This window comes from Diorhabda carinulata, chromosome 6 (genome assembly GCF_026250575.1).
Source record: "Diorhabda carinulata isolate Delta chromosome 6, icDioCari1.1, whole genome shotgun sequence".
Lineage (NCBI taxonomy): Eukaryota > Metazoa > Arthropoda > Insecta > Coleoptera > Chrysomelidae > Diorhabda > Diorhabda carinulata.
In genome coordinates this window covers 4,198,705-4,208,453 of record NC_079465.1, presented here as the reverse complement: position 1 = coordinate 4,208,453, position 9,749 = coordinate 4,198,705, and the positions used below count along the sequence as shown (strand labels likewise).

The 9,749-nt window shown below is 30.0% G+C and overlaps 1 protein-coding gene across 1 annotated transcript; it reads right to left on the bottom strand.

The window, feature by feature from the left end:
• Window positions 1–1,529: 1,529 nt before the first annotated feature.
• On the bottom strand, window positions 1,530–9,460 carry LOC130894781 (tetratricopeptide repeat protein 5-like). The gene is made up of 8 exons (XM_057801764.1): window positions 9,256–9,460; window positions 8,550–8,900; window positions 7,036–7,278; window positions 6,170–6,223; window positions 4,173–4,358; window positions 2,748–2,923; window positions 1,872–2,016; window positions 1,530–1,777 (listed from the first exon to the last, which is right to left on the bottom strand). Exons 1-8 carry the CDS (start codon window positions 9,328–9,330, stop codon window positions 1,658–1,660), a joined length of 1,350 nt encoding a protein of 449 aa, XP_057657747.1. The 5' UTR covers window positions 9,331–9,460; the 3' UTR covers window positions 1,530–1,657.
• Window positions 9,461–9,749: the final 289 nt, after the last annotated feature.

Genomic DNA, 9,749 nt, shown 5'->3' with positions numbered 1-9,749 from the left:
TTTATTAAAACGTTCTAAGTCCTTATGAGGATTTGGAAATAAATGCATTACATTAATTGATTCTCAATGTTATAGACAACATTTATTGAAAGTCATTTTGAAAAATTAAACACAACTACCACTATAATATAATTAAAACGACACAGAAACACGAGCGTAACACAACTATAATGAGTCATCGAGAGAAACTGTAGAATGTATACCAATATTAAATTATCCAATTTGGTCTCAAGTTCGCCAACTTGATACATAGTTATGCTAGCAGATTCATCTAGGGCTCTGAACTTGAAATGCAAAAATGAAATGAAAACGTCTATAAAAAAGGTGGTTCGTGCGTTTCACACAGATGGCCCAAGGTTGAATCATTTTTGTAATTCAATTTCAGATCCCTAGATGGATCTGCTAACATAACTATATATCAAGTTGGCGAACGTGAGACTAAATTGGATAATTTTATGTTGGTATACATTCTACTATCAAACAACTGAATAATTTCACAAACTAACTTTTGTATTTTTTAATTAGCATGTAATAATTAATCTTAAATTGTATATATTCTTCTTTACAGCTTCCATATTTCTCCTGTACAATTTTTATTTTTCTCTCCATTAGCGCTGATTTTTGGTGATGGAATTTCGTTTTGGAATTGTGAATTATTTATCATTTATATATTTTATATCTTCTGTTAAAATTTCAAGAATGATGAAATGATAAAAAAGAATTTTTTCTATAAATATTTATTTATGAAGTTCTTTTAATAACTAGGAGATGTGTACTTGTTCTGGCAAAAAATTCATGGAGTCAAAATTTCCTTAAATTTGATGGCTGATATTTCAACTAAAATAAGTTTTAATTCTTATACCTATTAAAATTTTAGAGTAGTCTACCTCAGCCACGAGGGCTACCATAAGTGCCTTTTAATTTTCAGTATGTATTGATTTATTGCGGAAAATTTCATGACCACCTGAAATTGGTCACTGGTTCTTGGTCTATTGCTCTGAAAAGTGTTGAATAAATGGTTTTCAACAACAAAACAAGCCAAGGAAAACAAATATTTTTTTATTTGATAAATACATGAGAATGAACTCTTATATTATTTAGGAAAATTTATTAAATGTTAAAACTCTACTTATAAACTTTTTGTATGTATGGAAACTTTATCGCAGTGTATTCTGTTGTACCATTTTCTCTTTAAAATTTAGTGCACCAGAAGATTTTCCCCTTTTTTTGGTTAATAGTTTTGTAATGTTGGATTTGAATCCCAAATTAACTAAATTTAAAAGGTAGTGATTTAATTTTCGAAATAATGTCCCACATATGTACAAAATTCAAACAAACAAATGTTCATGTTCCGCACAATCATGAAGCTACATAAAATAGAATGGTAGAAAATGGTATTCGGTTGGGTTTTATTGAAATTTTTCCAGATCTAGAGAAACAACACCGCAATAATCATATACCAGACTATTTCATTTTTCCCATAATCTAAGGTTTTTTAACTATGCTGTGGTAATTAATTAAAAAATATATTATTAAGAAATGTGTTTATTAAAAAAAATAATATTTACATGTTCTAGTTGTTCTAAAATCTATTTAGATTATTATTTATCAATTTAAAGCTGTTATTAAGATTAAGTATATATTCTAAGAAATAATATCAGTCAGATCTTTTAAATATTGACATTTGGACATCGGCTTGTATTTCTCTCTTCAGCTTTTTACCATTCACGATTAATATCACTGGATTTTCAACACGAATCAATCTAAATTTGTAGTCCTCAAAAGAAAATTACAATTTTAATTAGTGAAAGGTTTTTCAGCTAAATTAATATCGGAATCAAATGTTGAAACAAAAATTAAATAATTCTTACCACATTTTTATAATTAAAATCGACATCTGTCACAAATGGTTCTGCTATAGCCACTGAATCTCCTATTATAACACCCTTACCAGCAGCTAAATTGAAAATTGTAACTACTACACAAGTACCGTCCTTATCCACCATACAAAACGTACTGAAATTAATATTTGATATATTTGTTCATTTGTTAAATACACAGGACAACGTAAAAAGCAAACAGGGCAAAACTGGTGTAAGTACAAAATTCGATAATTTTATTTGTATTTACAAGATAAGTTGTTGAAAATTGTTGGCAGTGAACGTGTTAAATACACATTAGGCAGGGCTGCGTAAGTAACAAACAGGGTAGGACTGGCTTAAGAGAATAATTTGATGATTTTATTTGTATTTACAAGATAAGTAATTAATATCACAGGGTAGGACTGGCATAAATGAAATACTTGATGATTTTATTTGTATTTACAAGATACGTTGTTGAAAATTGTTGGCAGTGAACGTGTTAAATACACATTAGGCAGGGCTAGGTAAGTAACAAACAGGGTAGGACTGGCATAAGAGAATAATTTGATGATTTTATTTGTATTTACAAGATAAGTTGTTGAAAATTGTTGGCAGTGAACGTGTTAAATACACATTAGGCAGGGCTGCGTAAGTAACAAACAGGGTAGGACTGGCTTAAGAGAATAATTTGATGATTTTATTTGTATTTACAAGATAAGTAATTAATATCACAGGGTAGGACTGGCATAAATGAAATACTTGACGATTTTATTTGTATTTACAAGATACGTTGTTGAAAATTGTTGGCAGTGAACGTGTTAAATAGACCTCACGCGGGGCTGGTGGCTGATTATTTTTTTTATTTTTATATAGAATTATACTTACAAAGGTACTATGTCTTCGTTTCTGACGGAACATACAACTTTTCCTAACACTACCACTTCTTCATTTAACCCATTTTTAAGTTCTTTCAATTTGGTTTCTACTAATTTGACTTTAATTTCATTCGGTGATGTGTAACTACCTCCCTCGTAAGGTCCTAATTGTTTGGAATCTATAGACTAAAACAGAACTTATATTCTACATTCGAGATTTTATCAAAAAAATGTATAATTTACTATTAATTTTTTTTCTAGCAAAAAGAATTAATACAAAATAAATATTAGGATGATTAGGTTAGTAATTTTCTTCAGGACGCCCTGTCATTTTGATCTGTTCTGCAAAAAAAAATTTAGAGGTCGCTACCACAACTTAAAATTTCATATTTGATGAAAAGAATATTCTTCTTCTTAAAATCTCGTTCGAAATCTTTCCATCCCAGTAAACTGTCACGTTAACTAAAAACTCTCTTTACTGATCTTGGGCCCCTTTCGTTCCTTTAGAGGAGGATCACCAATTGAAATAATTTTGCATATAACGCTTCTTCTTTTTGTTTTAAAACTTGTTGTAACTGATGTTACAAACTCGTCAACGACCGTGAAACCGGTCGTGTTTGGTTATGATAGAAGAGTCTAAAGTTTGGCGGATGGGGCGGTTATAAGAAAGATTGTTTACTTGTCTTTATATACAATATAGTTTATATAGAATCCATTTCTAGAAAGGTCTTTTTATTTGCTTGTTTGTTTACTTTCTACAATCGATTTATAGAGAAACTGTTTTTGTATAAATACTCGCTTGTTTATCAACGAGAAAGTCAGTAAATAATCTGATGTACACGTCAGGGTAGACGAATAAACGGTGTGTTCAAATAAATTAATGTTATAAGTCATAGTGTATAGTAAATAGTGACTAGTTTAGTGTAATTGTATAAATAAATTAATTAAATAAGTGAGAAACACAAAATTTCTTTTGAACGTAAATTTGATGGCAGATTTGTTTGATGAAGTCATATTGACATTAACTTTTTTCGAAAATTTTTGAATATATTCGAAATTGTGTTGATAAAAATGGAAAAAAGTAATTATTCCAATGATTTAGGGCCAATTTCATAACCTAAAGTAAAACTGGAGATTAAGGTTCAAATTCTAATTAAAAAAATATAACTGAAGTTTTTCCTAGTTTTTTTAAAGCTGAAAACAGAGCAATATTGTTTAAATTAGAGTTTAAACTTCAGATTAATCTCCAGCTTTACTCTATGTTGTAAATTTGACCCTTAAAGGTAGATAGCGACCTTTAAAACATTATTTATCAATTTGGAATTTGCCTTGAAGCCTTTTTATACATCATGGAACACAATATTTAATATTAATTTACGAAAGACCACTCTAATAATAAATAGTTTTTGAAGAGAAATTTTTATTCCAGACATACCTGTAGTAATTGATTTAACCGTTTTGCTTTCATTTTGCCTGATGTCGAAACAAATTCTTTTATATCATTCAAATATTGAACCAATTGTGTTTCTTTTAGTTTCGGGGGATCCCAAGTCGGATTGTACATGGAAGCTTTATTGAAAGATTCTAATGCTAACTTGAATTCTTCTTCGTATCTTAAAGTCTGGAAACATTCAATTGTACTTCTGCAATTATCTTAAACGGTTTTAAAACCAATGGAAAAACACTATTAATTTAATTGTTCTAAACTCGAAAAAAGTTGTTTTCTCAGGTGAAATTAGCCACAGAACAAGGACACAAAATTTAACAACGTCGAGAGAAAAAGATGACAAGTAACGTGCAACAAGAAAATGTCAATAAGTCAATGAAATGGATAAAGGTGAAAACAGAAAAACAAATGAAAGGATATAATGAGAATGGAATGTCAGGACAATGGAAAAAATGGAGGAAATTGGAAAGGAAATGTTGGAAAACAAACTAAACATATAAGCATTTCATGAAATACGTAATCTGGCTATCAAATAACGAGACTGGTTACGAAGAACGGTTTTATTAGAAAAATTATTTTACATTCGAATATTCCCATTCAATATACGTTTTTTCCATTGATCGAAGCAGTACTGTAAGTCTTCTTTGGTGAGGGCCTGTACCGCTTCCATCGACTCAAATCTGGTCCCTTTCAAAGCAGATTTTTTTCTAACCTTTCAAGGAAATCTGAGCAGACCCGTCATGTGTAATTTCTCGTGTAAAGTTTTTCTAACCGTTTCTTTATCGGAGCATACATCCTCAGCAATCATCCGGTTGCTCATTAGACAATATGCACGCACAATCTGGTTGATTTTGGTCACTGTTTCCGGAGTTAAAACAGTCATAGAGCGACCTGGGCGCTGGTCATCTTCAGTACTCTTTCGGCCCTCATCAAAGCGCTTACACCACTCAAAAACACGCGCACGAGATAGATAACAACGACCCCAAGCATTCCTCGAAAGAGTATTTGAAAGAATTGGAAAGGAAATAATGATTTGGCCATCGCAATCGCCAGGCCTCAATCTGATTTAGTTGTTAGACAGGGATGTCAGAAAGTAGTGTCCTACTTTCACTTCACATCTTCGGAATATCCTGAAAAACGAATGGAACCAAATAGACGACGATTATTTGTCGAAATTGTTAAAGAAAATGCCAAAATTGTGCATCGAAATCAAAAAAATTACATATATACCAATTATAGATAGATAGTAGATGTTTTCAATTTATAAACATCAAAATCGATAGTAATGTTTTTATTTGTTGTGTATCACTCGAACTATAGGGTGGGAAAAACTTTTGATATGTAGTTTTAGTTGTGGGATTGTGGCATCAAACATCAGAGTGTACTAATGCTACAATCCCACATGTAAAACATCCCCAAATTAGCTGGAAAAGGCTTTGTTTGTGTGTTGAGATAAATTTCAACACTTTAAACTATAAAATAAAACTACAACAGAATTATGCTCAGCGTATTTGGCAAACCAGGTAACAACAACAAAAAGAGTACAAACTAATATGACAAACAAACTTCTGTAATTGTTTTGGTAAACATAACTTTTCATAAAAGTGATAACCGAAACTTAATTAACCTATGAACCTATGTAAACTAAAATAGTAAATAAAGTCTAAAAAAGAAGCTATGAAAAGATTTTGAGCTAATAAAAAATGTAAAATCCTACTTTTAGAAGGAGGAACCAAAGTACCTGCACAAATATTATGAATCAAATACAAAAAATAAAGTTCAAGCACATTAGAGCCAATTCCAGGACTTTTCAAGGAAGTTCTTCAAATTCTAGGTGTTCCAGGACTTGTAGGAACCCTGATAATTCAATATTAACAAAAGGTATTTTTCAAACTAATCTTTTAAAAGTACTAAGGACCAATTAAAAAAATGCTTTTAATGTCAATAACTATTTTGATGTTGTGATCATAAACTGAAGTACTTACCACTCCTTTATTGTAATGAAGATCTGGAGTACTTTTTGCAATAATGTCTTTTTCCTAAGGTAAAAAAGAAACGGTTAATATAATAAGTAAGGACCTTCAGAATAAAATTACAATTCAAACAATGAAATAACTTCAAATAGTACTTATAGATCTATTTGTTATTATTAGATCATTCTCAATATTGAGAATGTTGAAAAACTATTTGAAACATATCAAGAGAGAAAAAAGACTTAATTCCCTCGCTTTCTTATCTATACATCGGTACGTTGATATTAATATAGAGTAAATAACAAACCAAAACGATAATTATACATTTAGCAATAAATTATAACCTTAATATTACGAGTTTTTGATCGAGACTGACCGCGCGCTCTACGCCCTCTATCTCGAAAACAGTTCAAGGTATAAAAAAATGTTAAATATAAAAGTTATAGAGAATTGAATTCTCTACAGAATTGATAATAAATACAAAAAACGTAAAACCCATAGAAAACGAGATATTTACAAAAAATGTAAAAAAATCAATTTTTGTGACGTTTCACTTAAAAACTAGCGACCATTTAATTATTTATGAATTTTGAGAATGGCTTTTCAATGCCGAAATACAAATTTTTACGTGGTAATATACTGGGTATGTCGATTTTCCGAGATATTTACCTAATTTGGCCTAAGATGACTTGACTAATATTCGTGATGATTTGTTTTGATTTTAGGTCTATAGCAAGTAAAAATTTTACTTTTAGAAATAGGTCGAAATGTCAAATGTTCACATGCTATTTTGATCTGATTTTCATATAAAAGAGACCTAAAATCAAGACGAATCATCGCGAAAAAAATTATTTTATTTTGATTGAAGTTTTACTTACCGCTTGAGCATAAGCGCTCAAACATTGTTTTAAAATTTTTGGATTTTGTCGAATTCCAAAAAAAGATGAAAGATATGCATTTCCCAATACAGTCCATGATAATCCATCATGTGGATCTAGCTGAACTGCTTCTTTGGCATACTTTAAACCCTTTTCAATGTTTCCAATTTTCTCTTCTCTAGAATTCGATACTTCCTGCCTCAATAACATAGATAAATTTCTCAAAGAATACTTATTCTTATTCTAAAAAGTATGCTGAGCTTAGTGACTTTATCAAAATATATATTAGCTTATTCTTTACTATAATATATAGTACCACTGTAGTGATGTTGACCAAGCAAACACCAAACCCAACAGTTGGGCATTTATAAAATCATATCTTAAGCAAGAAATAAAGAAGAGAATTCTCGATGTTGATGTTTTCTGACAATTGAGAAAATGATAAAATTGATAAAAATCTAGAATCTAATGAGCCACAAATACATACAATAACTTGGAAGCAATTCTCATTGAAAAACATCCACTCCATTGCAAACTAAAGAAAAGAAGGCAATTCTAATGAAATTCAAAAGTAGAAAGGGATTATATATGGCACCAATTCACTCAACAGCAAATCTTGTAAACTAAATCATGTTGAGATAATTGAGGCAATAAGCTTCATATATGCAAAACAGGGTTGGATGTACTACTAGTAATTATTACTATTACTACTACTAATAATACTAATAATTATTACTACTAGTAATAGAATACTTTGCTGCTTTTGGAGAAAACAAGGAATTTGGTCCAGACAGTTTTTGTGGGAAGTACCGGAAAACAAAAGTCATGTAAATCCTTTACTGTGGTGGCGAGGATTAAGAAGATCTTGTGAATTAGGAATTAATTGCAATAAAAATTCTTGTGACACCATTAACATCTACTGCCACTAAAAGAACATTTAACATATTTGACTGCATTTATGGAATTTCATGCACAAAACCCTCAAGAGAATAATGAAGCAGAATGACGAGAAGATAGGTGCACAAAATAATGATATAATTTAATGGTCTAAAGAATCAAAAATTGATGAATCTGAATCTGAGCTACTTTACTCCTCTGAAGATAACAGTTAAAGTGCATGAAGCTGTGTAAAATTACACTCCATTTGTTTTTTATTAGCTGACTTGGGATATGGTTTAATATATGTCATTTAGAAACCAAAATAAAAATTTGGTGTAGATATTTTAAAATGTATATCTATTTTTAGTTCTATTTTTTTTCTGAAAAAGCATTACATATTTTATTACATGAATTCAGAACAATTGTTTTTGTTTTTCAGCATATACAGTGTTTTATTGATTATATTACTAACGTTGTCGTAAAAAATCATTTTTAAAACCTTACCCCCCTTAATAAGAATAATTCAATAATTTCTCAAAAATACATGCAAGTATTTTGAGCATTTTTTGCAGGGTATATGCCCAAACTTATGAATGGTTGCGCATTTTACATCACTATATCATTGATTAACTAACTTCTTTTAAAGCTCCTTCAAAACAGTTGATACTCTTCTTTAGATCATCATTCTTCCAATAGCATTCCCCAAGTTCATTCCAAGCATCTACTAACTTGGGATCCAGTTTAATACTTTTTGATAATAAACTTTCGGCTTCTTTATTATAAAATGGAGTCACATTTAATAACTTTCCTTTTAAATAATTGTATTTTGCTCTATTCTCATCTGTAATCAATTTTTCATGATCCTCAAAAATTTCTAGTTTCTTTTTAAGTAATTTCTCTATGTCTTCTTCCTTGTTAATTGCTTCATCGATATTATGAGTTTCAAAATATCTATCTCTAAAGTTGTACAAGTCTTTAGTTTCATCCTAAAAAATACTTTCTTCAGAGTTATGAATAGAAAAAAATAGTCTCTTTTCACTTCTTAGACCTTTTTGTATGTTTTTCGTGATGAATCGTCTTTATGTTAAGTATCTTTTGATAGACAATAACAGATAAAAATCAACCTCAATTTTCACCTGTTATTTTAAACTGATTTTCCATTAAAAGAGACCTAAATTAATGCGATTCATCACGAAAAAACTACTATTAGAACATAAAAATATTATATTTCGATTTATTTCCTGTTATGGTCAAAAAACTAATATTTGTCAAAATTAGTAAGTACAAGATAAGTCAACACCTGCACACAATTTTACTAAAAAGGACATGATACGAACTTACTAATAAGTATTTTACTATATCTTCATGTTCATTTTCACATTGACATTTTGTCACATGTCGATTTAAATTCTCCATCTTATATTTTATTAATAACAACTAAAAACATTTCAATTTAAATAGTGTCTTGTTTTTGTTATTTTTTTTCAGTGAGGTTAAGTTGGTTGACGTAATGTCAAAAAGTCTGAAGCGAATACCAATCAAAGATGGTTACATGAAATAAGCAGAAAACAATTAATCGAATACGCCTATCAGCAGGAATGCCAGATCTCACGGTGCAGAGAATTCTGTTCCTCGATTCAATAATAGGAATAGGCCCTCATAATACTTTCCGAAATGTGTATGTCATGTACATTAGACGGTGTGTTAACTTTACCGTATTCCAGTGCTATACTGAAATAGGGTTTTCACAAGTAAATCTTAACAGAACTCAGTTAAGAAACCGCCCTAAGACCATAACGATGGAAGGGCTCCTTATAACAAAAAGCTCGGTTTCA

Bases quoted from the DNA above. Each gene is read 5' to 3' on its own strand.
- LOC130894781 (XM_057801764.1), bottom strand. From the start codon at position 9,330: ATGGAGAATTTAAATCGACATGTGACAAAATGTCAATGTGAAAATGAA. The intron at 8,901-9,255 runs GTAAGTTCGTAT...AGTATTTTTTAG, and splicing joins ATATAGTAAAATACTTATTA to GATGAAACTAAAGACTTGTA. The intron at 6,224-7,035 runs GTAAGTAAAACT...TTTTTACCTTAG, and splicing joins TGAGCGCTTATGCTCAAGCG to GAAAAAGACATTATTGCAAA.